Genomic DNA, 27,353 nt, shown 5'->3' with positions numbered 1-27,353 from the left:
TTTTGTGTTTCCTGCAAAACTTGAAAAAATGAGTTAGGCGATTATTTTAACAGGGTGACTATATGATTTTAACCTTTGACATGTGAGAACTACTTTTCATCGCGGAGTGTCACGTCAGTCATCACGTTCTGCCATCGAACAGCTTAATTGGATCGGTGCGCGGAGGAGAGCAGCAGGTGTTCTACGGTCACAATTAAACGAAAACAACCTTCCGCCCATGTGGAAAAAGTTGAACGGCGCTCACAACCTGCTACACTGAAAATCACATCAGTAATCTGACGTATTTGCCATTTAAAAGTCGTAAGTAACGTTAATATTAATTGATTCCCATCGTATTTGTATTTGATCATCTGCTGCAGATATCGGCTACTTTTGATCCAAAGTCAAAGTGTTACCTAGCTGACTAGCTAACTGTTAGCTCAACTCAGTGTTTTTGGTGACAAGTCACTTAATATTTTACGAAATTTTGAATTTAAACTCACTTTCCTGTAGTGCTAGCTTTATATATTTTTGCCATAATAAGTTGGTAAACTTTTAAAAACGTTAATTTGTGTGAAGCGATTTTTAAATTGCTGCACCTTTTCACACAAGCATTTTAGCCACACCCTTTCTCTCCTGGCATACATTTATCATAGGTGTCACTTTATTAGGTACACATAATTAATAAAAAAAACGAGTTAATGTAACGTTAGTCTAATTCATCAGTTGAGCCAGCGGTTCCCAAACTGGGGGGCGTGACCCCTAGGGGGGACCCAGGGTCACCAAAGGGGGGGCGTGGCAAGGCTAAATTGAAATCATTTAATTGTTCTCCAATGCTGCACTGTAAAAAATAATCTGTTTAGTTTACGGAAAAATACCGGCAGCTGTGGTTTCCAGAATTTCACTGTAAAAAATAAAGTGAGTGGGTTTTTATACTGTAAATTTAAATGTAAATATCAGCAAAAAATGTAATTTAGACAGAATCATTCTGTTATTTTTAGGGTAATTGTGTCATTCATTCACACATCATAGTATTCCTCCATACATTTTGCATGAAAATGTTATATTTTTACAGCAAAACTGTGTTTCTTCCAGTTTATTTGTGCTATTCTTTGATTTACGGTAATTAAAAGTGTCTAATACGGTGATACACAATTTTTCATTTTACGCCCTATTTCTGATTGTATTTCTACAAACATTTTTTACAGTGTGGTAAAAGCTAAATCAAATTTGTCAACTTCCTATGCATTCATTTCTGTCTCTGTTTAGCATTTTTCAGTCTGTCCTTACATCACATGCATGGCTCATTTTTCTTCACACAAACTTGGCTATCAGTCAGATTTTTCATTTTATTTTAATTAACAAAGTATAAATCTGCCAGGTACCAAAAAAAAAAAGACATTCTATGGAAATGTACCATTTATTTTAACCATTTATACACACACAAAAACAGCAGAAAAATAATAAAATTAATAATAAAAAAGTCTATTTGCATGTAAATTAAAAATGGTAATAGCTGTCATTGTAGAAAAAAAATAACATTTTAAAAATGGTCTAGAAACATAAATGGCATACTGTGAAAGCTCCTATGATTGCACTTTAACTGGCTTTCTCAGCTTGTCTACATATCATATCTAAATAAAGTTATTACTATAAATAAAATGTATTTTCAATAAATAGATGGACTCCAGAGGGTTATGTTACAAGTCTTTTAAGCGTGTAGCTTACCCTGATTTATCTAAATGGCATGTATGGACATAATAAACAATTGACCGTACAAATCGTTGTTGTGTCTCCCTGTATTTTGTTTTAAACAAATTATCAGCCAAACTCATAATCATTTTAATTGTATTTTCTCACAAAACGTATTCCAAGTAGGAAGTAAAATTGTTTTGTAGTTTGATTCAATAGCTGTGCCAATCCTCTGCAGGTTTAATTTTTAAAAAGTTGCTATAGATCCTCTACCTTTTGATGGATGTCATGTTTGTTTTTGTTGAAATTGTGTTAAAGATGTGTTGCTTCAATGTCATGGTCATTTTGGAACCTGCAGCTTGTGTTAGTTGTGTTTTTATATGTAGAGAGGTTTGTTGTTCCTGTTATGTATTGTTAACTATGTGATAACTCTTTTGAAAGAGATCAAGTATCTCAACTTCATTGGTTAGATAAAGGGCAATAAAAAGATAAAATGAAATGCAAAATATAAACGGGGAGGATGCAATATTAGACCTGAACAACACAAATATAATATGATCCCCTTCATAAAGATAAAAATGGTTGCAAAACAGTTTATACACTTTACAGACTGAATTTATACTGGTTTGCATGGGATTTAACTTGGTCTTCTTAATAAACTGATTCAAATGTTGATTTATTTTATTGTTAAAATGTAATACTCATAAGTCAAATCTTTCCTCTTTGTTGAACTAGCTGTCATCCAAGATGAACAGCAGTGGACCATCGTATCCCCTGGCCTCTCTGTATGTAGGCGACCTCCATGTTGATGTTACGGAGGCCATGCTCTACCAGAAGTTTTCTCCTGCTGGACCCATCATGTCGATCCGCGTGTGCCGTGACATCATCACCCGCAGATCTCTGGGATATGCCTACATAAACTTCCAGCAACCAGCTGATGGTAAGGTACCAAATCTATCCAAAATAAAAATAAAATGTAGCTTTTAACGCTGGAAAATGAATGTCACCCAATGTCAAGTGTCACCCACTACGGATTTACAGCAAAGATCTAGAATTGCAGACCTAAGCAAATTTTAAAGTGTAATCTAAAAGAAGAGACTACCTCGGTTTTAAATTGAATAAGGAATAATAGAATAATGTTGAAGGGGTTGGATGTTTTTGTGAGAATGAGATCACATGTCATGATGGGTTCCTGACTATCTTTGGAGGTGGTTTGGCCGATCAGATCATAATCCATCCTCAATGCATTTGGGTGCCTTTACTAACTTTAATCAGGGTTGGTACGGGTGCTTGAAATCCTTGAATGCTTGAATTTTAATGTTGAATTTCAAGGTTTGAAAAGTGCTTGGATTTTGGATTAAGTGCTTGGAATTCTTACTGTATTTCTCTTGCTATCTGACTATAGATAACCGCATTTTCAATGGAAAATCTATAAACTGAATAGCCTATAGCCTATCTGAAATGACGACCGCTCCGCCTGTGTCTTCTTGTTTCTGAAATGTTTCTTGTTGCTCCTGTGTCTTCTTACTGAAGCCCCTAGATTCCCATACCAGTATGTTTTATGAGGTTAGCAAACTACTTTTAGTTGTTAAAAGTGTAATACCATTGCTGGTGGTATGGTGAAGTGAAATTACCCCTTTTAGTATCGAAGTACTCCTCTAAAACATACCATTTACAACCGTTGAAAGGTGCTGGAAAAACTTGAAAATGGACCTTGAAAAGTGCTTGAATTTGACCATTGAAAAAGTGTAAACCCTGTTTAATGCACAGTGTAAAGGGGATCTGTATTTTTGAATGATTGAATGACTTCTTGGTGACGGGGTCTTTTGATTTGCCTACTTTATTTTTATTTTTAGCGGAGTGCGCCCTCGATACAATGAACTACGATGTCATCAAGGGTCGGCCTATCAGAATAATGTGGTCTCAGCGTGACCCCGGACTCAGAAAGTCTGGTGTGGGAAACATCTTCATCAAGAACATGGACGAATCTATTGACAACAAGGCGCTGTATGACACCTTCTCCGCTTTCGGCAATATTTTGTCCTGCAAGGTAAGTGGCCTGAGTCATCCATTGATCACTGACTGCATGGTTGACATAGCTATATGGTCTTGTTTGTACAGTGTGTATTAAGCTAATGTTGTTCTGAGTATCAAGCAGCGGTGTGATAATACAGTAATTTTTTGCATGCAATGTTGGGATGATGAATATGGATACAAGTAGAGTGATCCACTATGTTTTTAATCAGTTGGGACTAAAATAGTATTTAACAATACACCCTGATGTTGCAAATGTATGCAAAATCATGAAAATAAATAAATAAGCAAAACAAATCAGTGCAATTAACCTTTTTAAGATGCAAAAGCATAGGTAACTTAATCCGTTTTTAATAACAATCTGCTTATAATATTTAATTAGTAAAGCAATAATATGATTATATCATATCATTCCAACACAATAGATCAGTGCTTAGTCAATCAAAATCAAAATTACTTTATTCATCCCCAGTGGAAATTCAGTTAGTCTGGTAGAATCTCTTTTATTTACTATTGTATGATCACGCTGCCCATTTAACACTCAAAAGCTCTGTCATCTCTCTGATTTAAATCTTTTGTCTTTGTAGGTTGTTTGTGATGAGAAAGGGTCCAAAGGCTATGGATTTGTTCACTTTGAGACTAACGAAGCTGCGAAACGGGCCATTGACACCATGAATGGGATGCTGCTGAATGACAGGAAAGTGTGAGTAAACTTAAAAACGATCTAAAAAGGTGTGAAAAGTACTATCTGAAAAAAGTAAAGTGAGGCAGAGAGTAGTGCAGAATACATATGCATGTTAACTTTATAAACTGTAAACTAATGCTGGATGACTGATTTCCATTTTTTTCCTGCTCAGTGGAGAGACAGGTAAAAAGTTGGAATCACAGGCCCGTGTGCTGGGGGAAACATGTCAGTTGACCCTGCGTAGGTCAGTGAATAAGTAGGATCTGTGTCTAGGTTTGTTGTCTTTGTGTGTTTTTTGTGTTTTTAGGACTAAACAGGCAAAACAAGATCATCAGAAGGCTACCATGTCTATAGAGTATATAGTCAGGCGGCTTAGCCAAATAAAGGGGACACGTCGGACAAAAGCACCAAATTTTTTCCACATACTCTCTATCACCATAGGTTTTTGGTAGGAGCCACTTCATCAAGTGTGGATCGGAGATGGCAGCCATATAAAGTCTATGAGAAACTCTATATCTTCCAAGCCAATTAGAAGGTCAATCTTGGTGCCAAAATATACATTTTCTGTGTCAAGGAATCATTTAAAGCTATTGAGAATATCACTAGATGATTATTTGATCAAATAGATATGTTCATTTTCACCCAGACTGGTAGGTCTTCAAGTGCTGCAGCAGGGAATCCTGAGCTGAAAATGAATCTATGTTCACGGGAGAGTGCAGATTAGCTGCAATGTACACTGCTCAAGAAAAAATCAAGGGAACGCTTTAATCTCATGTCAGATCTCTAGTGATATTCTCGATAGCTTAAAATGATTCCTTTACCCAGAAAATGCATATTTTGACACCAAGATTGACCTTTTAAGTGGATTGGAAGATACATTGGTTCTCATAGACTTTATATGGGTGCCATCTCCGATCCACAATCTTGATGAAGTGGCTCCTACCAAAAATTTAAACCTATGGTGATAGAGAGCAGGTGGAAAAAATTTGGCGCTTTTGTCCGTTGTGTCCCCTTTATTCTTAAATCTGGTCCTAAGCCGCATGACTAACAGGTTTTTCATTCCTGCTGGAAGGACGTGTGTGTGTATGTGTCAAATATTGATCTTGTCCTCATCAACTGTACCGTGGTGTTTTTCTTATGCTGTTTTCTTATTCCAAAGTCTGTCTGCTTTCTTTTTCTTTCCGTTTTTATATGCCGTCGTTTTTTTCCCCCTGGCGGTGGGTTCGATTCTGTCCACAGTTTCGTTGGCCACTTTAAGTCCCGCAAGGAGAGAGAGATGGAGTTTGGCACCAAAGCTATGAAGTTCACCAACGTCTACGTCAAGAACTTTGGAGAAGACTACACCGACGAGAAGCTCAAGGAAGTCTTCTCTGCATTTGGTAAGATAAGACAGATTTAAAAAATATTTTTTGTGCTGCGCTTCTTCTCAGTTGTGTTTTTTTGTTTGTAATGAATGTCAGTCAGAAAGTTACAGACTGTGTTTTGCGCTCTAACTCCCAGGCAGGACTCTCAGTGTGCGGGTGATGAAGGATGAGAGAGGCCGTTCGCGAGGATTCGGCTTTGTAAACTACGCCAACCACGAGGATGCTCAGAAGGTAGTGTATGCCACGTTTTTATGTCCACCCTGTTTGGATACCTGCCAACAGTAGCAGTTCATTATATTGACATTCTTACAACACAAGACACACTGATGAACTTCATCTTCCTTTTTGCCGCACTACACAAACTCAGTTTTTTTTGCTTACAGAGGCTCCATACTTTGGAATTCTCATATTCATGTAGTTAATTTATCTTCATCCCTCAATCATTTTAAGTTAAGTCTGAAAGCTTACCTGTTAAATCAAGACTCCTAATAGTTTATTTCTGACTTTTTTGTGTGTGTGCTATACTATGGTACTTGTTTTGCTTTCTTTTTTGTTATTTTGTGTTGCTTTCTCTCATTGTTGTTTTATTTTAGAATTTTTATATATTTCTTGGGGAGGTGCTTTTTATAAGCCCATATAGGGTTTTTTAACCTCTCCCGCACTTACTATTGTTGTTTCATTTCTGTTTTTTGTAATTGGCTTTTCTTATCGTGCAAATAAATAAATACAAATACAAAAACAAAATACAAGCCATTAAGGCAGTATTGACTTATTTTACAGCCACGTTGTCTTTATTTCACTGCACTGGCAAAGAACAACGTGCCAGGTGTTAGCTGTTGCTAACACGTGAGATATTGACTGTCCTGATCACTGGTGAAAATCAACGGGTGAAATACTCTTACAGGGAGCCGGGCATTGACCGGAGACACACTCAGAACCTGTTAAACCTGCTGATGCTCGTCTCTTTTTCCCAGGCAGTTAATGAAATGAATGGGAAGGACCTCAACGGGAAGATCATCTACGCCGGTCGGGCTCAGAAGCGTCTGGAGCGCCAGGGAGAGCTCAAGCGCAAGTTTGACCAGATCAAACAGGACCGCATCCAGCGCTACCAGGTGCTGCTGCACATATGGAGACATTGTTAATGGTCTTCCTTTTACTGAGTTAGAATAATTACTTGTATTAAGATATAATAAGAAGGTAGATTTAGTAGTGTTCCCTCCTTGACTAATATTCACTCTCCAATCCAGTCTTGGTAAGACAGGAAGTATTTTTCTAAAATGTCACAATGTCATTTGAAAGTAAGGTTTTTCCTTTGTTCCCCCAATCAGACTGATTTGTACAATACTGGTTTAAGCTGATGGACTAGCGATTCCAGGACTTTGAACATGCAGAACAACTTGGACATTAAATGTTTATAAATTTGTTTGGCGCAGAAAGAAAAAACTGACAGCATGGCTGGAAGTATGGATCTTATCATTTCTTACTCCTTCTGATTCCAGGGGGTGAATCTGTATGTGAAGAACTTGGACGATAGCATAGATGATGAGAGACTCCGGAAGGAGTTTGCCCCTTACGGCACCATCACCAGCGCTAAGGTAAGGAACTTTGGTCTTCTTCACTAAAATTTGCAAGAACATGCAACAGTCACTGTGACTTTAGTGATTTACCAGATGTAGGAATTAAATTGAAAACTGGTGCACCATCAGAGCCTGCCAATTAAATTTAGTTCTTTTTTTTTTTTTAACCCATTTAGGCCTAAAACGCCTAGAAAAATGCCTGTAATACCTATGGGCGATTTTAAAATAACTCCCTAAAACCTGAAGTTTTTCTTGAAATTCAACAGAAGTGTCAACGCCTGCTAAATAATAGATTTTTCAGCCTCTATAGTAGATGGAAATTAAATTCAAAAAGTATTTGAGAGCTTATACATGTGACTTTCATGAGAAGTTGAGTTTGAGTTTTTTAAAAAATCAACCTGTTGCATTGCGACACTCCCACATGTATTCTGATGCATTTCATTGGCCAAAAGACCGAAAATAGGTGGAAAAAAACTACAAAACGACGTATCCGCTTTCCCGGTTTTAATGGTAGAATAACGCAACAGCACCCCCGGTTTTAATGGTAGAAATGCGGCAATGCTTTCCCAGCTTAAATGGGTTAAACCAAAGTCTCTCCAACATTTCTTCTTTTCCTGCAGGTCATGACAGACGGCTCCCAGAGCAAGGGCTTCGGCTTTGTCTGTTTCTCTTCACCTGAGGAAGCTACAAAAGCAGTGACTGAAATGAACGGAAGAATTATTGCCACCAAGCCACTGTACGTGGCTCTGGCCCAGCGGAGGGAGGAGCGCAAAGCAATCCTGACCAATAAATACATGCAGCGACTCGCCACCTTGAGGACCATGACGAGTCCCATCATCGACTCGTACCAGCAGGGTGGATACTACATGACCGTACCACAGGTACGACGCTCGAACAGTGACAGGAGGTAATATTCATCACGCTGGAAAGAGCAGAGATCTTGATTTTGCGTCTCAGAAATTGACCCCATAAATAAAATGTCATTTGCATCTTTGAAACAGAATAAATGTCTGTGATGTTCTACTCGGTAGCCACCAAGTTTTTAAAAAAAGAGAATGTAATCAAATTAACCCAAACGAGGCAGCAAAACATAACTCTTAAAGCCCAGGAAGTCAAAGTGATGGATGACTTCACTGATTGTTGTTTATGATTTATTTTTAAAAAATCATAAACACAATTGGAAAGGGATTAACCCTTTGATGCACAACATGGGTCTAAAGTGACCCGATATGTATGAGTTTTTGTCTTAGTTTGTTTTTGATCATCATACATCCTAATTTTATCTTTCCTTGATTCATTTTTTTAATAAAATCCCTTTTTGTGTCACTGCCCTTCTAATGCACAACATGGGTGAAAAATGACCCATATCCATTTTTTTTTTAGCTAAGTAGCTTGCTAAGCTAACTACTTAGCTAACTTCTTCACTAAGTATTTAGCTAAGTAACGTGCTAAGCTAACTACTTAGCTAACTTCATGGCTAAGTATTTAGCTAAGTAGCTTGCCAAGCTAACTACTGAGCTAACTTCTTGGCTAAGTAGTTAGCTTAGCAAGCTACTTAGCCAAGTAGTTAGCTATGTAATAATACAAAAACTATTTTTCTTCATAAAGTATGAGAGGCAAAATGGAAATAATGATCTGTTGTTATCAAAAACAAGATATTTAAAGAATACTTGGAAAATTCAATCAAAAATATCAAAATATAGAGCACATCAAGCATTAAATAACATGGGAAATAATTGTGGGTCATATTTTACCCATGTTTTAAATTAGAAGGGGTGTCAATATGTTGTGCATCAAAGGGTTAACATTACAGGAGGAGTTGGGGGTAGAATATTAAATGTGCTCCTTTGTCATTTAACTCAGGAAATGGCAGGATGTGGTTTCTATGAGACATGGACATTCAGCCAGTAGAGATTATCAGCAACTACCTGAAACTGACTTTAGGCTTTTATGAGGTCTCGCTCTCCTGATGGCATTAATATTTACATATTGGTTCCCAAATATGCATATTCAGTATTGTTTGCATGATTCCATCCCTCAGATGAGCAAAAAAAATCATGCTGGATTGACGCAATCCAGTAAAAGGAAAAGCAGCTTTTCTTGCAGAAAATGTTTTTTTTATTATACATTGCTCTGGACACAATTGAAATTACAAAGGACCAGTGAGTTAGCAATAAAACAAAAGTTAATGTGGCTGTAGTTATTACTGGTAAAAAAAAATTACTTGCATATGCACTTCAGACAGGATGAGAAACTTCCCATCACCCTCAGAGAAATAAATCCAGTCCGAATGGGGCTACAAACCTATTTCACTGGACTTTTTGTCCAAGGTAAATATTAATTTAAGAGCCTATTCGTGTGATCTGTTTTGCTGTGTAACAAGTCTCGTTGTTTATTCAATTCCCTTGTCATCAGAGGGTCAATAATTACAAAACTTTGAACAGCATTTCCATGAATATTTATCTTTCAGCCTCCCACGCGCTCCTTCTACGACCACAACGCTGTCAGCAACATGAGACCAGTGCCTCGCTGGACAGGACAGCCACAGAGACTACAGGGTGAGGGCTCATTGGTTTTACAGTCACTTACATGCAGAGATGTATTCTATGTGTGTTAACCCTTTATAGGGCACTCCTGGAAATTGAAACTGTCAACCCTGGAGTATTATTGGAGGATATTACAAGACTTTTTGCAAAATGTTTCATTTTTATATTGCAAATCGAGGTCAATTGAGTCATTATCTCTTTCCCACAGCAAGCCTAAATGGACAATAACACATAATTTGCATCCATCACCACTTTATCTTTTACCTTTAACCCATAAGAACCCAGACCCAGTTATCCTTAAATAATGTGTTCTATAAGTGGACCACATAGAACACATTTCTGATGTTTTAAAAAAAAAAAAAAATACTACCCCTAAATCTCAAAAATCTGTGATGTGACATAAACGTTACAATGGGCGTTTATGGCATTTATGTTTATGATATTTTTTGTTTTAAAATAGAGAAAAACTAGACACATTTTCTGCTTACAGAGACACACATTTTCCTTTTTATTTTGCATCTCCATAACATATATCAAAATTGTGACTTTAATTTGTTCAGGAAATCTGGTCAGAACAAGTTAAATGCAACACAGGACACCCTATTAACAGATTAGAATTGTTAAATTGGTTTGAAATTAGCCTAGTAACAAAAAATAAGCTTTTTAAAATAAGCTACTTTTACACATTTCTGTTTCCAGTGACACAGTATGTGAGTTAAGGTGAAGCATAAAGCTTAATATGGGAGATTCTAGGAGATTTAAAGTGTTTTGATACATGCGTGTCACCATGGGTTCTTATGGGTTAAACTATTCATTATCTATTTAGACTACTTATTACATGTGCGTAATGTCTGAAAGTCTTTTTTAAAGCACCTTATATATGAGAAGCACACGTAAATTTAGTTGTATACTTTTTTAATACAATGACATTAAAGGAAAGCTTGAATCTTGTGTGATTTACTGGTTGGTCAGATGCCACAGTGTTACTATCTGTGATGTAGAAATCCATGTGGTTCTATGAGCTCACGGAGAGAGAGGAGACCTGTTTATAGATGTCCGCTCAAGTTACCAAATATGGTTCTTTGCCTGATCAAGGGTTAATGTCCTCTCCCATGTCTTTAGGCCCTTACTCAAACCAGTTTGTTGGCACCGCTGTTCCTCGTCGTGGATCCACCCCCATCGCTACAGTCCGACAGGCCTCCACCCAGGCTCCACGCATCATCAGCTCCTCACAAAAGACAAGTAGGTACCAGAACTATGACTTGACATTTATGTGAATAGTAAAATCTGACACGTGTAATGCCTTTTTTTTTTTTTTATACTTATATTTTTATTAGTTTTTATGTCGGGAATAGTCAAACATGACAACATCACAGTACATTCAAATGAAAAATAACATAGCAACTGGCAACTAGGCAACTGGATCACTTGAGGACGATCAACATATACAGTTTTGCTCTACTCAGGCCCCATTCACACCAGGACAGTTTGAACAGAAGACGCAAAAGTGGCGTTGCGTCTTCACTTTTTATTCCTCGTTTAGACGAGCATTTTCGGGAGGAAATCTGCTGCATACGGTGACGCAAAAGTGTTTGAAATTCGATTGTATGCAGCCAGGCGGCATCACTTAAAGCGATAAGAGCATCTTTGGGCATGCAGAAGTTTTCACGCCACACATTTTCATCAGCTACTCCTTCCACAAAGTTCTCCACCATCACTAGATCTCCCAGGTCTCGTTCACAGCCGTCTGGCTCGCCTCCCACGAATTGCTGCATCCAAAATGTGATAGAGGTAATTCCAGATCCTTCTCTGTTCACTAATACTATCTGTACATATCCTGTACATTTGGTGGAAAGACTCCTGTAAGTTTATTAGAGCTGCCAGAGCAGCTTGAAGGTCCGACGCATGGAAATAATCCCACGTTTGTTTATTTCCCTGTACTGGAGCATGTATGTGACCGAAACACATACGTGACGTGAGCAGATCAGATCAGAGTTTTGCGTCTTGGCAGTGTAGACGGACACGCTATGGAGGAGCGTATTTAACTTTTCCACTTTGGAAGGTGGTTTCAGATTTTTGCGTCTTTAAGCCCCCAAAAACACCGTCACCGTCTAAACGAAAGGCACTTCTGATAAAATATTTTGTCGTTTTTACCCGCGAGCGTCCTCGTGTGAACGGGGCCTCAGTCCAGACAGTATGTGTCCCTTGGAATGTTTCTGGCTGTTAACGTGTAATGCCTTTATTTAGACAACATGGCCACCCAGACTGTTGGAGGGCGTACTGACGTGCCCGGTATGACCAGAAGCGGACAGTACAAGTACTCGTCTGCAGTGAGAAACGTCCAGCAGGTCTTGACTATACCGGCTCCCATGGCAAGAATTCAGGTACTGTTCTCTAATCCTGATGCACACCCAGGACCAGAAGCTACTGTGGAATAGTGGTCAGTGTGGGTTCACGGTTGTTTCTGGTGCTCTGTTCCCTGTTCTTGTAAAGAGAGTTATGTTTGCATTGTTGAGAAATGCATTGAGGAAACCTTTTAAAATTAAATTATCTGACTCCAACAGTAAATCCCCTCACCAATTTCTCTGCGCAGATCGTTTGATGGGGAATGATGAGCAGGAGACGTCCAGTTCTCAGTTTAACATGATTTTATTACAATATGTCAAGAAATGTGCAGTTAAGTCTCTGGGTTCAAACTACACGTCCCTGACATCACATTAGGCTGGTCAGCTCATGGAGGTTGGACCCCCTTTCTGTCCCTGAAACCCAGTTTTAACAATGAGACTGAGAATATTGGTAGAACTCTCCAGAAGGTGTGTCCCCCTCGAACCGTTGATTTGTCAGTTTTAATCAATATTGTGGGCACGTCATGTCACCAAGCAGAGAAGACCGTTATCTCTTCTCCTCAGCACACCGTGACCTGACCTGTTCCCAAAACATTCAACACAACCTCCTGCCTCGTTATGACTTGCAGAGATATTGGTGGGAACACAGATTTTGCAATGTTCACATAACATACAAAAGATAAAATAAATATATTTTTGTGATGATAGAATCTTACTAAGTTTAAGCAGATGGAATACATTTATTTAGTTTTGATGTATCTAGAGTAATCATAGTTTTAAATCAATATTAGCACATGATCATTGTATCAAAAGCATCTGACATGATTAATCTATAAATGCATAGAGCGAGGGCACACACACAGTTAGTGAATTACGCATGCATGGATAGCGACCTAGTCAATCAGATAGTGATCCCAATGCACAGAGATAGAAAGTGCCTCTTCGACCAATCAGCACCTCCGTTGTTTGTTTTTTTGGTAACATTTGTTGCCACCCGGTTGCCATAGCGCCTCTTCGGCCAATCAGCACCTCTGTTTTCTTTCGTAACATTTGTTGCCACTTGCCACGAAATGGAGGAAGAAGTTAGGCTGTCTTGACCATGGATGAAGCTGGAACGGAATGGAAGTGCTGATTGGCCGAAGAGGTGCTATGGCAACCGGGTGGCAACAAACGTTACCAAAAAAACAGAGGTGCTGATTGGCCGAAGAGGCGCTCTGTGTATCTTTGTTGCAGATTGAAATTTAATTTTGCGAACTGAATTTGAATTGTGAGAACTGAATGTTCAGTTCCAAACTAATAAATTAAATTTCAGCTTTTCAATGCAATGATTCAATTAAACAATACAAATTCAAATTTTGTGATTCAAATTCAGTTTTAATGCAATTATTCAAGTTAAGCAATTCACATTCAAATATAAATAATTCAAATTCAGTTTCTGGTGGCACATATTTCAGCCCATAGAAAAGGAAAACAGAGACAGATTATTTCTAACGTCCAGTTGTTGTTTTTTTTATCACCAAGATGTTATTGAAGTTAATGCCGTTACACTCTGTCTTCAGGTTGTTCCTGCACCTGTGATGGAGCCGCCGGTGCCCATTCAAGGCCCCGAGCCGCTCACCGCCTCCATGTTGGCTGCAGCTCCACTCATGGATCAGAAACAGCTCCTTGGTGGGGACCATTCACGTTATTCACTGACCTTTTCCCCCTTTTCAGATAAGATAAGCATTTAAATATACCCAAAGGGGACATACAGGTGTTGCAGCAGCTCAAAGATGGAAATAAGAACCGGTTACTGTGGAGCAAGGTTATAATAGTTTTGGATTTTTTATTAGTTTTAGTTTTAATTTTGTTGTGAATTTTTGTTTTCAAATTCAGTTAGTGTTAGTTTGTTTTTAGAGTGAGTTTGCTAGTTTTAGTTTTTTATTTCTTGAAAATGCTTAGTTTTAGTTTAGTTTTTATTATTTTTAGTGTTAGTTTTAGTTTTTTTGTAATTGGCTACGTGTTGGGTGTGAGATTCAAAGAAGTCATAATAAATTTCGCGTTTATTTCCTTTGGTTTATTCATCTTAGCCCCAATAAGGTTATTAACTCTTACAGTTCCAGGTCTTTTGAATTTTAGTTTGAGTGTAGACATCCCAAAGGCAGTATACATATTTACCAATGTGTTCCTGCATGTTCACTAACAGAATCGTCTTTCTAATAGAAACACTGGATTATGTATGAAAAAAGTAGACCAAAACGAAGGACATTTTTACTATAATGTTAGTTAGTTTTGTAACCACACAATACAGTTTCAGTTAGTTTTTTTATTTTTTTTATTTGTATTTTATTTCAGTTAACAAAAATTTTTTTTCAATTCTAGTTTTCGTTGCTATGGAGTGCATCTACCTAAATAACACTGATCCCAGATGATTGTAGTTGGTCTTTTATTGGACTTCTTTAGCAAGTTTTGTCTTAAAGTGTTTTGGGCATTGGCTAGTTCATTATCTGCTATAGCTTTTCCAAATTGTATACAAATATTGTAATAAATATGGTCCCAAATTATGTGAGATTTCATATTTTTAATAGAAAAATGTAAACAACTTTCTAATTCTTCCACAAAACTGAGGGAAAACACTGATATGGAGGAGTAATTAAAGACAAAGTTGCCAGTTAAGTGATAAGTTACGACGTACATTTTTTTTAACGCTTTTCAAGGGTCCTGATGTGAGAATAGAGAATTATAAAATCTAATGTAGAAGCAATTTGTTCACTTGGTTATTAATCCACTATCCGTGGTGTGATAAACAGGGGAGCGGTTGTACCCAGTGGTCCATTCCCTTCACCCAAGCTTGGCTGGAAAAATCACCGGCATGCTGCTGGAGATCGACAACTCTGAGCTGCTCCACATGCTGGAGACCCCCGAGTCCCTGCACTCCAAGGTAGAATGATGTTCACTTTCCTCATAGTCCTCACCACTGTCGTAACAGGCAGATCATGGCAAAAAAAGTATGTAATCAGGACTAGTGTGTCTTGACCAATTTTTTATTTTATTTTAATCCCAAACACGTTTTTGGATTTTCTTGCAACCAAAAACTGGATGTAGTGGTAGTTGGGGCAATGTGGAAACAATTCCTTATTAAGCTAGTAACGTCTTAGCCTGGGTATACCCAGACTGCCTTGCACGCTCGAATTTAATTTCGAACCTCCAGACAGTCTGGCAACCAGGGAGGTTTCTTAGCCCTGTTTTAGGGATCCACTCACAGAATGGGGAGGGACGGCAAGACGATGACGCGTACTACTCAGCTTGTAGTTTTCCGGATCCAACATGCCTGCTGCAGACGCAAAACTAGAGCGAAAGTTGAAAGGCCTCTCAGCGGCTCCGCTGTCCCCTGGCTCGTAGCCAGATCACCGGTAGCGCCGGCTAGCGGCGCTACGTAACGACGAGACCGCCGGTGTTCTCGCTCCGAGCCGGGGGACAGCGGAGCCGCCGAGAGACCCGCAGCAGCTTGTTTGTTGCCCATGAAATCAGTGGATGTGTGTGGCTGAATGACATGAGGGGGAATAAAGCGTGAAAATAAATAATCTTGCAGAAAGCGAGAACTGGAGAAGCAAAGCAGCAAGCAACACTCTCACAGACACACACACAACAAACATCCATCTCTGTTGCTCTACTACGTCATCTGGTATAACTGATCTGATTGGCTAAGAGCTACCTACAGACGCTTTGATAGACATTCTAAGCGTCCAATAAACGGCTCCGGAGGATCGTAAACCACACCTCCTCTACGGAGAAATGAACGGCAGGTGTCAAGACCAAACCTCAAATGAGATTTGGTCTGGTGTTAGCCAGGCTAGTAACGTCACTGAATCGTAAAAAAAAAAAAAATTGTTTTGCAAGCATGGCATTTCCCAGAGGTTCATGATTATAATTATTTGCAATTATGACTTAATTAGGGGGAAACGTATGGGCTGAAATATGTGCCACCAGAAACTGAATTAGAATTATTTATATTTGTATTTTGAATTGCTTAACTTGAATAATTGCATTAAAAAACTGAATTTTAATCACAATTTGAATTTGTATTGTTCAATTGGATTCATTGCATTGAAAAACTCAATCTGAATTGTAATTTGAAATTGAATTTATTAGTTTGGAACTGAACATTCAGTTCTCACAATTCAATTTCAATTTGCTGAAGGTAACAAAGTGCCTCTTCGACCAATCAGCACCTCCGTTGTTTGGTTTTTTTTGGTAACATTTGTTGCCACCCGGTTGCCATAGCGCCTCTTCGGCCAATCAGCACCTCTGTTTTCTTTCGTAACATTTGTTGCCACCGGTTGCCACTTGCCACGAAATGGAGGAAGAAGTTAGGCTGGCTTGACCATGGATGAAGCTGGAACGGAATGGAAGTGCTGATTGGCCGAAGAGGTGCTATGGCAACCGGGTGGCAACAAACGTTACAAAAAAAAACAGAGGTGCTGATTGGCCGAAGAGGCACTCTGTGTATCTTTGTCGCAGATTGAAATTTAATTTTGCAAACTGAATTTGAATTATGAGAACTGAATGTTCAGTTCCAAACTAATAAATTAAATTTCAGCTTTTCAATGCAATGATTCAAATTAAACAATACAGATTCAAATTATGTGATTCAAATTCAGTTTTAATGCAATTATTCAAGTTAAGCAATTCACATTCAAATATAAATAATTCAAATTCAGTTTCTGGTGGCACATATTTCAGCCCATAGAAAAGGAAATCTGCCAAGAAATTTTTTTTACTGTTGAAACCTAGCAAATATGGCAAAAATAAGCCCTTGGTATTTATTAAAGGAATAGTTTATAATTTTAGGACATTTTGCTTACTCAATCTTCTCCCGATATTCTTTGCATGAAAGGGGTGTTAAATTTGTCGTCAGATTTTGTTAACATCTTGAGAGAGACCAGCTCCGTTTCCCACATTTCCAGTCTCTATGCTAAGCTAGGCTAACCAGCTCCTGGCTGTAGCTTCTTATTTACAGACCTGCGAGCGGTTTTAATGAGAATGGCGTTGCTGAGTTATCTCTTTTACTCTCCTGCGGTTAGGTGGATGAGGCCATTGCTGTCCTGCAGGCTCACCAGGCAAAGGAATGCTCTCCTAAGAAGTGAAGAGTCCGTTCAGGTCAGCAACAACTTCCTCTTCGACATTTCGGCAGGAAAAGGATCGTTACGACACCTGATTGTTGACAACAGTTGCTACAAATTTAAGCTTGAAGTATCAGTTTTATTATTTTGGCTTATTACTCAGACCATAAAGGCAGTAAATTTTAGTTAATTGTTCTGCTGTGGGAAAACTCACCTTAGCCCTCCATGTGCTATGTGGTCTTGCAAATATCTGCATCAGGTTAATTGTTTATTTAGTTAAATGAAAGTATACTATTCTAACCAATCTTAAATTTGTTTAATTTGACAGTAACACTGGGAAGTTTGAAAATGAAGCCCTTGTGGTGATCACCATATAATGGCTGAAAAACATACACAGCTGTGTGGTGATGTGCAGACAACCAAAGTTGACTTTAACCTTGTGAATTTTTTTCCAGATGTCAACGGCTTTCTGGAGGGGAAAAAATTAATAAAAAAAAGTAAAATTTTGAAAAAAAGAAAAAAAAAAAAGTAAATTAGAGAGATTTGTAAGGTTAAAGCCATTTTGTTGTTGCAATACCTTTTGTTAAAAAAAAGATAAAGTTCACAGAATATGCATTAAACCTGTCTTGTGTCATTTGTTTAACACAAGGGAAATGTATCATTGACAAACTTATGTGTCCTTATTGCCAGGTAGTGGATTAGAGATCTCTGGACTGTTTGTTAGAAAAGCAGCTATGCACTGCTCCTTCAGAGGGGCTGGTTATTGGTTAATCAGACGTACATTTGCCAAACAAACCAGTTACTCTATATCTTCAAAGTCTTGTGTCTTGGGAATCCATTTTTCAAATTGTGTGGACATGCAAATAGTGAGTATTTGCATTAGTTACTGCCAGGCGATCCGAATATGCAATAAATATGTATCTTTACATCAATCTTGTAGGGCCCTCCAACAGTTTCCCCGGGTCAGAGTGCTCCCAATGACCCCCTGGAAATCCTGGAGCCGTTTCCCCCAATTCCACTTATCACCACCGGGCCTCCAACAGAGTTTCCCTGGGTCAGAGTGCCTCTATCCCGGCCTCATGCTGCACACAATTACAGTTTGAGTCTACACAAGCTTAATTTAATTGTCAAGACAAATGTAGAGACAGGGCAGCAGCAACTTGCTGGCAGTTAGCCAGCAGGACATGAAAATTGAGAGGTGCAAACCGTTTCAACTCATTCCCAGGTCATTAAATAAATCTGCACTCTGCACATTTCTCCACTTAAAATTGCACTAAGTTGTATATTAAATGTGTTTTCTTAAATTGTGTGAAACTTTGCGGCTGTAACAAAGAAATTTCCCCACTGTGGGATTAATAAAGTCAAATCTGATCTGATTGCATATCAATGCCAAAGGGAGGGACTTGTATGTGCACACAGCCGGACTGGTTATCCAGATACTGATTTCTCTGCGTGGATTAACTAGCTTTACATAGCACACAGCACATTTGTGTACTACTGAATAACAGCATTTTTAAATTGATATGGGCATGAAAAGAGGGGGACATAAATGTAAAATGAATTCTCAAATTTGCCAAAGTTTATTGGGAGCCTTCATACAAAAAATGAAATTATGGCTGTAAAAAGTTACAAAGGATTATTGTTGACATTGATATACTTTTGGCATTTAAGGCCTATTAACCCAACACAGTTTTGTAACTCTTTGCAATTTATTTTAAATCTAAAACTGATTTAAACAAGCAGATAAGACAGGAATATTTAAAAACATACAGACCAATAGATACCCGCAGATTACTTCTCAGTGGTAGTTTACAACACAAACCCACAAAAAATTTGAAAAGCAACTGAAAAAGAAAAACTGCCTAATTTTCAATGGTGAACACATGAACTTGAGGCAACTTTTATTACACACAGCCAACTAATTCAATGCGTCTGTTTCAACGACACTTCCATGACTGCAAACAAATGTATTTACAGTGACTTCCATAAGCACGTCTCAGACTATCGGCGTGCCGGCATTAGAAGCTGCTTCGCCGTTACTGAATCGGGGAAGAGGTTGTGGTAGGTCGGTAATGGGACATAGGCGGCTGTTATCATTTTGCCTGGAAGAGAGCAAACAATAGGAAAGTGTTAAAATCTTGTTAAACACGTTTAGTCATTAATGACCAAATGGCTTTGTTACATACCTGCGAACCAGCGTCCGTGAAGTGCATTTACAGTTGCCATAGCTGCTGGTATTGAGGGACACTTCACATACACATTACCCTGTGGAAAGAGATTACAAAATGTCACACTGGGTCCAGTTTCTATCAAGTTACTTCCTAGCATTTTGTCCTTAGTGACATCTGTGGAACATGGACACCATTTCCAACCCAGTTCAGCTAAAACCAAGCCTAAACTGTGCTGTGATTGACTAGTACTTCTACTGGTAAAGGAGCTAGCTAGGCAGGGACTCAATACGTTGAGACACCTTGTCCTGTCATATTTGTTTCTTCTGCTTTGTTGATGCAGGGCTCTGTTTGTTTACTTGCTAGTCTTTTTTGTCAGGGATTAGTTTCCCACCTTCTGTAAAAACAACAACAAAGGAAACACGCAATCTATGCACGACACTTTGCTATGTTATTAATATTATAATATATACTGTAATATACTACTATTATTATTATACCGGCCTTATTTATTATTATATATTATATATCATATTTTTCATTTTATTTATTTTTATATAGTTTATTATCTATTATTACATATATTATATACCGTCTAGTCAATATAGCATTGTTGCCATCATATATCACCAGTTTAATTATTACCATCATCTTGCCAACCATCCTACTAACTGATGTTCTTTTTTTTTCTCTTTTTTTTAACTTCTTAAGTGTCCTTGTTCTATTCTGTGTTTTTTTCTATTGTTTTTATTTATGCTACCTCAGTATTTTATTGTACTTGAATACCGGACTTCTGTGACAACCGAATTTCCCTTCGGGGATGAATAAAGTAATCTACATAACTGTTGACCATTAATTTCTGTTAAGTGACTGGTTTCCCGATAAACATATTTGAAACATATGTTGAGGAAACAAGTACTAGCAAATCACAGCTCACTCTTAAAGTTGGCATGGTCATCTCTAAAGTGAGTTGGAAAACAATAGAAGCTTTGATCCACTTGGGATATGTGGAATTGGTTTTGTTATTTGGGTGAGCAGATTCTTTAACACATCAGTAAGGGTCAAACTTACTTGAGCAGAATTCTTATCGACATAAATGTGAACAATTCCTCCGTGTTTGTTGCACTCTTCAATAACATCATCTTGGATCTCAATGGCCCAGGTCGGATCGTTTTCCCTGAAAAGACAAGTGGTGATGTTAAAAATATGGCTTCAGAATCTTTAATCATTATTTCTCAAAAAGGTTAAGTCTGCCTTTTTTCTAAAATAGTGAACGGCCCAAATCTACATGTAAAGTCATTGGTGGCTGTAATTGTTCCTGCTGTTCATACCGGCCAAAAAGATCCCACTTTAAAGTGATTTCAGTTTGAGATGAGGATGAAATCCACAGCTTTTGTTCTGTGAAAATGGCCAGCTGATGCTAAGGCATCAGTTTTGCTTTGTTTGGAGTAGAACGAAATGCCAATCTAGCAAAATTTTAGTCAACCTCACTTAAACTGAAACTTAGGAAAACATTTCTCCGCAGCCAGTCATAGACAGGAAGAACAATTACAGAGACGACAAAATTATTTCAATGTGCGTGTTGAAATATGAGTATCCTTACGCTTGTGGGTTGAACATGTTGGACAGCTGAAGGCAGTGTGTGGCCAGCGGCTGTGATGGGAGGTTCAAGGCTTGACTTGGAGCTGGAGCTGGAACAGCTGAAATAAAGAGAAAAATAAAATTTGTCACTGAATTTTGTAATTATTAAATAACAGCTAACCATGTTTTTCATCTTCTAGGCCCTCACCTGGTGGAGCAGCGATGTTTCCAAAGGGTATGGACCCAGTCATCTGGAGAGCCTGCTGAGCAGCAGGAGGGATCTTCAATCCAGTTCCTGTAGAGGGATAGAAAGGACAATATTTTAAGTAACTGATTCCAATGGTTGCTTCATGATGCTGGAAAAAATGAGACAAGTTTGATAAGATCGATATTGCTTTGTGTGCCAGCAGTCAAACCCAGAATAAACTGTACAAATGTTTTGTTTTATCAGGCCTAAGAGTTATTTCAGCTGTTCAAACAGTCAGGTACGCTTTAGGGTTCTCATCTTTGTGGCCATGTGAACTCCACAAAACACACCAGAGCCCTGTAGGACAGTAGTTCTCAACCTTTGAGTCGCGACCCCCAATTTAACATGCATGTTGTCCGTGACCCCCGCTCACTGAACACAATCTCACACGCACAGTTAAGATCACCCAAAAAAGAAACAAAATGACCAAAAAAGACACAAAATGACCAAAAAAATACATTAAGTGATCAAAAAGACTAAAATACATGAACACTTTAACACAGTGGAGACAGATCTGACTTCCAAAATGATTTGGCGACCCCCAGAAATCATCTTGCGACCCCAATTGGGGTCCCGACCCCAAGGTTGAGAACAGCTGCTGTCGGAGAGCTCTGCACTGAATTAAGACTGATAATGTTAGAAGTCACTACCAACCTTCTGCTAGTCGAGCCATAAGCTGTAGGCGCCCCGTGGTGCCGAGGTCGATGCCGGTCCTCTCTAGTTCGTCGTTGTCCAGGAACGAGCTGGCCGTCGATGAGTCGGAGCGCTCTGTAACATGCCCCACCTTCATCGGACGTCCGGCCAGCTCGAAGCCGTTCAGCTGCTCCAAGGCCTTCTTTGCACACTCTGCATCTGCAAACTTTAAGTAGCAAAGAGGTTAGAGTCAAACTACCTGCCAACACTAAACCTCTGCCAGTGAAGTCCCGATGCTTTACTTACCGATATGAAGCCGTATCCTTTGGATCGCCCAGTCTCACTGTCCATCATAAGCTGGATTCCCTCAATCTTTGGAAACAAGACAATATATGAGAATCAAATGCATCCACAACACAAATCAATATTTGTATGTAAAACCAGCTCCTGACCTTTCCGAACGGCTCGAAGATCCCTCGAAGCATTTCTTCAGTAATGTTGAAGTGCAGCGAGCCCACGTACAGCCTCATGGGACCTGAACTGCCCTTCTGTAGATTGTTGGCGGCAGCTGCGGCTCTATTTTTCTCTGCCTGTGATTACATGTGGAAAATAATGCAATTAGTTAAACATATCAATGCAGAAGAACTGTCAAAACCCAGAGAAGCTGTTTAATACGGAGGTTTTGGTTATTAAAAGAGTTTGATTCTTTGGGGCTGTATGATGTACTTATCCGTAGTCTGTGTATTACCTACAGGAGGTCTAGAATATGTTTTGCTGCTGCCCCACATCCACAGCAACGCATTGCTTTGCTTGCAGGTTGGTACTCTCACCTGCCTCTTCAATGTGGGGGCATGCGGACCACTAGCTTATGTCCATAATACACAGACTATGGATAATTACCTCACACAAAAAAAGGACAATCCCTCTATCATGTTCAGGTACATTAGCTAGAATAATCCAGCTGCAGTCTACATTTAGACACCCACCTGAGAGGCCTGGACGATGATGGGCACTCCTAAAAGCCTCTGACCGGTCAATCCGATAGCCAGCGGGACAGAAGAAGCCTCCACGAACTCTATGTATGCAATGCCCTTCGATCTCCTGGAGTTCCTGTCAGAGATCATTCTCACATCTCTTACCTGCAGAAAGAAATGGTGACAATGTAAGTGATAAGTTATTATTTGTGACAAGAATTATATAAGACAACGACTTGAAAATCAACCGACCTTTCCAACAGCTGAGAAGAAATCTTCCAGGTCACGTGCTCTGATTCTCGCAGCAAGCTGCATGCAGAAAACTGTGCGGGCATCCCTCTCCTCTGGTGTAAGATTGTCGATTGGTTGCCTTGAAATACGAAACGATAACAGTTAATAAACAATGTGTGAAGTTAATTATTACGGCAATTCAAAGACATGTGGCCTGATGGCACCCTGAAAATATCTTATATTAACTCTTTTCTAAAGATAAAGGTTAGATTTCAGTGTGAAAAATCAGAAAAAGTTCCCACAGGCCTAAAAAGTAGAAAAGTGAAGATTTATCTCACCTGATGGGACTCTTCTCTTTTTTGAAGGGAGGACTCCGACTTTTGGAACGTTTCCGGCTAAAAAAGAAAAGAAAATTACTTTTCAAACTTCAAATACACTTTCAACATTTCCTAAAAATGTTTGCATCTGTTTAAAGCATAATGTTGAGGATAACATTGTTTGAATATACAACATGTGAACCACACAGACAACTATTGGTAACTTAAATCTAGTATCCACTATATTAGCTATACAGGTACAATGTTGTGCAATCCAATAAAACTGTTCTAGTGACCAAGTAAATCTTTTTTTAAACTTTTATGATCCACTTTATGTTCCTTTGTTCTTTTTACACTGTCAGGTGTTCAATAAAAAAAAAATAGTGTTGCCTAACCTCTTAAACTGTGCAGAACTATCTTGTTAAAAAAAGGCCGCATTAGACTGTGTGTACTATTCACATGGACACAGGGTGGAAATGTGATTAAGTGGTAACAAAAAGGTCACATACACTGGGCTCTTGCGTGCTCTGTACCGCCCAGAACGTTCCTTGCTTCTGGATTTGCTGCGATGGCGTTCTCTGCTGCGGCTTCGCTTTCTTTCTCGGCTCTTGCTCCTCTTCTTACCCTTTTTTTTGTCTCTGCTCTTGCTCCTTCTCTTCCTGGAGCCTGGGCTTCGGCTCCTACTTCGACTCCTCCTTTTCCTGAAACATGTTACAACACTGCTAGCGCCATGCAGAGTGACCACATTTTACTCTAAATGAATCATCTTTATATCGCCCAAATCCACAAGAGATGATATAGCATAATATATTCAGCACTTACTTCTTGTTCTGGTCGTCATGTCCATTTGCATGAGAGGACTTGATCTCATCCTAAGCAAGGTTGATAGAAGAACATCATGAGGACGTAGATGAAACATTTCAGGTTGTCAAGGTAAAGGGGATGGGGTGGGACAAGAGAAAATGCAGAATATATTCAATTAATAATTATACTTCAAAACTTCCTACTGTCTTGTCTGGACAGTGTCCTTCCACCACCCCAATAGCTTCCCATCCCATCCAGTTTTTTTACAAGGCTGCTCAGTACTTAACGTAACAAAGCAAAGTAAAGGGAAACTGTCCAACATATTAGCTGAGCTCAGATCATCTCCACCATTCCCCTTCTTGTAAGTCGTACCAATGCCACTATTTGTGCCTAATCATGTGACCACGCATGGCCCACGACCACTAAAAGAGATCCTGTGTGGTTGGTGTCAGTCCAGTGATCTTCACCCATTTTCGTTCTTGGACTGTAAGAGCTCGATGCCACCTCTGTCACACATCTTGCCCTGAAGCAAACAGGGATTCACACTTCTTAGTAATATTGACGCCCAAGAAAAGAAATGAGTAAATAAAAAAAAATGAAATAAAACCATAAATTCAGCCACGTGTTACACTGCCATTATATCATAAGTAATATTTCCAACCTTTTGGCTTAAGGAATGATTAACTACTGAAAAGTAACTCATTTTATAATACAATGCTAGATAGAAGTTTCTATTTTTACAGTCATTCTATTAATATATCAATATCTGTGGTATCGTGTAGCATGCAAAATCAAGATGCTGTTTCACATTACAGTTGACTATGGCAAAGAGGCAGTATTCACATTTACCAGCAATTTAATTATTCACCTGTATTGTGCCATAAAACCATGGGTTCATGAGATCACACAACGAAGCTCCACGACTGCAATATCAAGCTGTTTTTTCAAGCATACTGTTGTCATACTATAAAGATAGGATTCCAAACACAAATGTATAAACAATTCAAAATACCTTAATTACAAGAATTATTTTTTTCAACACATCAGACATGATTCTAAATAAAAAGCAATTTAAAGAAAGTTTAAGTACTTACATTTTTGTCAAACCACACAGTATAACATTTTTCCCATTGAAGATCTGGGGTTTAATCTGATTTTGTTTAACTAGAATTGCATGTTCAGAACCTGTGATAACATGCAAATTGTAAATCTGAATACTGCCTCCTTTGCTGGACAGGTAAAGATGGGCTTATCAACCATTGGCATTCACCTTGTTGAAACCGAATAGGGATTGGATGTTCTAGGTTGAATCTCTTTTAGTCCTAAGGTGAACCACAGTACATCAGTATATGCACAATAACTACCTTCCTTTTTTTCACAGTTCACAGTGGAATCAAAGATGAATTCATGGGAGTAGAGGTGAGATATCATTAGGGAAGTCTATAAAGAGAGATAGATGTGGATTTATTTATAATTCTGTATTGCGTTTTAAATACTCAATCACACCACACAACATTCAAGTAAACTTTGTCACAGTAGCAAATATAAAAAAAGGACTCAAGAGTAAATCATAACAGTGAAACAGGCCTCATTATCTCTGAAATCTGCAACCCACCTTTCTGAAGGGAGCCTCCAGCATGGCCTCTACGTCAAAATCATCAGCCATGATGATCCTGTGAAAGAGAGACAACAATGATTACCGTTAAAAACAACAAACTAACCGTGAGAGAAAGCAACGAACTGAAACAATCGGTGTGAAGCAGCTGGGCAATTGTTTATTTTCCCTTCCCTAACAGCTACCACATCTACTTTTTTATTTTTTTTATTTATTTATTTTTATTTTTATTTTATTAATTTAGACAAAACACAACACAAATCACCAATGAACAAACAGAGAAAAACAAGAACAAAACAAAAAACACCACAACAACAAAATCACAAAACCAACCCAAATAAATAAATAAAACCACAATAATAAACAAGAACCTTAACACATCAAAAGTAAAACAAGACACAAACATACATCAAACATAATTACCACATAAAACACACAGTATATCAGTAAACTTGATAACCTAAGAAAAAATAAATAGAAAAGGGTTAAGTTAAATTACCACATCTACTTTCTTTGGTCATTGTTATGCGATTGCAAACAACTTTGAGGACTGGTTGAGAATTTTTTTTTTTTTTTCTTAGCAAAAACGCTTTATAAGTTAAGCCACATTTTTCGTTTAAGGTTAGTCAGATTCAGTTATAGCCGACAACAATGAATGCTTTGGGACTAAAAACCCATTAGATGGAAGATAGATTATCGTTTGCTAAAAATAAATTAGTCAGACGGCAATATGAGACGGTTTACCCCAAGTTGTGTAAAATGCCCCACCAGTTCAAGCTTTATCTTGTATCAGGTGGATGTAAACGCAAATAACCTGACTAACTACACGCCTTTTAACGTCCCAGATTCAATAGAAGTCAAACGTGTTTAGCGCTAGAGGAAACATTCAGGATAAACACGCGTTGCCCTCAACACGAAGCTAACGCTAACTAGCCACCTCTCCGTCGTTTCAACGCTAGCTTGAGTTAGCTTATATTCATACCCTTATTATTCATTTATTGCTGCGTTTCACTTCGCTGTGTATGTGTATATAAAAAAAAAGGTGTAAATATCAATCAATTTTACACCGCACTGCTAGTAGATGTTTACAGTGTTTACGTGAGGGGGAAAAGCGCTAAGTTAGCGGCTAATGTGGCTAACAGCGTTTCCGCCTAATTAGCAAACATTTGACGTTACCGTTTGAAATTGATGAAATGATGTGCCCAAGTCAAAATATCACGGACAATGTGCTGCAGATGAGTCTTGTGTCGATGCCTCGCTCCTCCGGAGATCACACGAAGCTAAGATCAAAGCACAGTTATCGAAGTTATGTAACCTTTTATATGTTAGCGACTCTCCGTGGCCTGGTGTCTGATGCTCGCCTTCCTTCTTCTTCGTCTTCCTCTTTTTGAGTTTTATTGGCGGTTGGCGGACCAACGTACAGGCTCATTACCGCCACCTACCGACTGGAGTGTGGAAC

The 27,353-nt window shown here is 38.6% G+C and overlaps 2 protein-coding genes across 5 annotated transcripts; one reads left to right on the top strand and one right to left on the bottom strand.

Moving 5' to 3' along the window:
- Positions 1 to 141: 141 nt before the first annotated feature.
- LOC131972349 (embryonic polyadenylate-binding protein-like) lies at positions 142 to 21,520 on the top strand. 4 transcript variants are annotated; one of them, XM_059334169.1, is made up of 17 exons: positions 142 to 300; positions 2,407 to 2,611; positions 3,528 to 3,721; positions 4,293 to 4,408; positions 4,563 to 4,634; positions 5,630 to 5,769; positions 5,891 to 5,985; positions 6,729 to 6,866; positions 7,254 to 7,349; positions 7,952 to 8,212; positions 9,802 to 9,889; positions 11,000 to 11,119; positions 12,125 to 12,261; positions 13,782 to 13,890; positions 15,012 to 15,142; positions 17,286 to 17,361; positions 21,274 to 21,520. In XM_059334169.1, the coding sequence occupies exons 2-16, from the start codon at positions 2,419 to 2,421 to the stop codon at positions 17,346 to 17,348; spliced, it is 1,953 nt and encodes a 650-aa protein (XP_059190152.1). In that variant the 5' UTR covers positions 142 to 300; positions 2,407 to 2,418; the 3' UTR covers positions 17,349 to 17,361; positions 21,274 to 21,520. The 4 variants fall into 4 exon arrangements, with proteins under 4 accessions (XP_059190152.1, XP_059190156.1, XP_059190153.1 ...); XM_059334173.1 differs by lacking the exon at positions 21,274 to 21,520 and adding an exon at positions 17,653 to 18,168; XM_059334170.1 differs by lacking the exon at positions 21,274 to 21,520 and adding an exon at positions 17,780 to 18,163.
- On the bottom strand, positions 18,877 to 27,271 carry rbm39b (RNA binding motif protein 39b). The gene is made up of 15 exons (XM_059334175.1): positions 27,071 to 27,271; positions 25,895 to 25,952; positions 24,298 to 24,347; positions 23,985 to 24,176; positions 23,497 to 23,553; positions 23,180 to 23,297; positions 22,940 to 23,092; positions 22,406 to 22,543; positions 22,260 to 22,325; positions 21,975 to 22,179; positions 21,282 to 21,368; positions 21,096 to 21,192; positions 20,564 to 20,669; positions 19,511 to 19,589; positions 18,877 to 19,426 (listed from the first exon to the last, which is right to left on the bottom strand). The coding sequence occupies exons 2-15, from the start codon at positions 25,943 to 25,945 to the stop codon at positions 19,326 to 19,328; spliced, it is 1,500 nt and encodes a 499-aa protein (XP_059190158.1). The 5' UTR covers positions 25,946 to 25,952; positions 27,071 to 27,271; the 3' UTR covers positions 18,877 to 19,325.
- Between the last annotated feature and the right edge of the window lie 82 nt (positions 27,272 to 27,353).

The sequence above is a fragment of the Centropristis striata genome, chromosome 5 (assembly GCF_030273125.1).
Source record: "Centropristis striata isolate RG_2023a ecotype Rhode Island chromosome 5, C.striata_1.0, whole genome shotgun sequence".
Lineage (NCBI taxonomy): Eukaryota > Metazoa > Chordata > Actinopteri > Perciformes > Serranidae > Centropristis > Centropristis striata.
Note: the sequence above shows the minus strand (reverse complement) of the source record. Positions and strands in the feature narration are given on the sequence as shown.

Excerpts from the sequence above, each read along its gene's own strand:
- rbm39b (XM_059334175.1), bottom strand. The coding sequence starts at position 25,945 with ATGGCTGATGATTTTGACGTAGAGGCCATGCTGGAGGCTCCCTTCAGA. Across the intron at positions 23,554-23,984 it reads AGAGCACGCAAGAGCCCAGT|CCGGAAACGTTCCAAAAGTC; the intron begins GTATGTGACCTT and ends TTTCTTTTTTAG. Across the intron at positions 23,093-23,179 it reads TCTTCTCAGCTGTTGGAAAG|GTAAGAGATGTGAGAATGAT; the intron begins GTCGGTTGATTT and ends TTCTTTCTGCAG.
- LOC131972349 (XM_059334169.1), top strand. The coding sequence starts at position 2,419 with ATGAACAGCAGTGGACCATCGTATCCCCTGGCCTCTCTGTATGTAGGC. Across the intron at positions 2,612-3,527 it reads CTTCCAGCAACCAGCTGATG|CGGAGTGCGCCCTCGATACA; the intron begins GTAAGGTACCAA and ends TTTTATTTTTAG. Across the intron at positions 6,867-7,253 it reads ACCGCATCCAGCGCTACCAG|GGGGTGAATCTGTATGTGAA; the intron begins GTGCTGCTGCAC and ends TTCTGATTCCAG.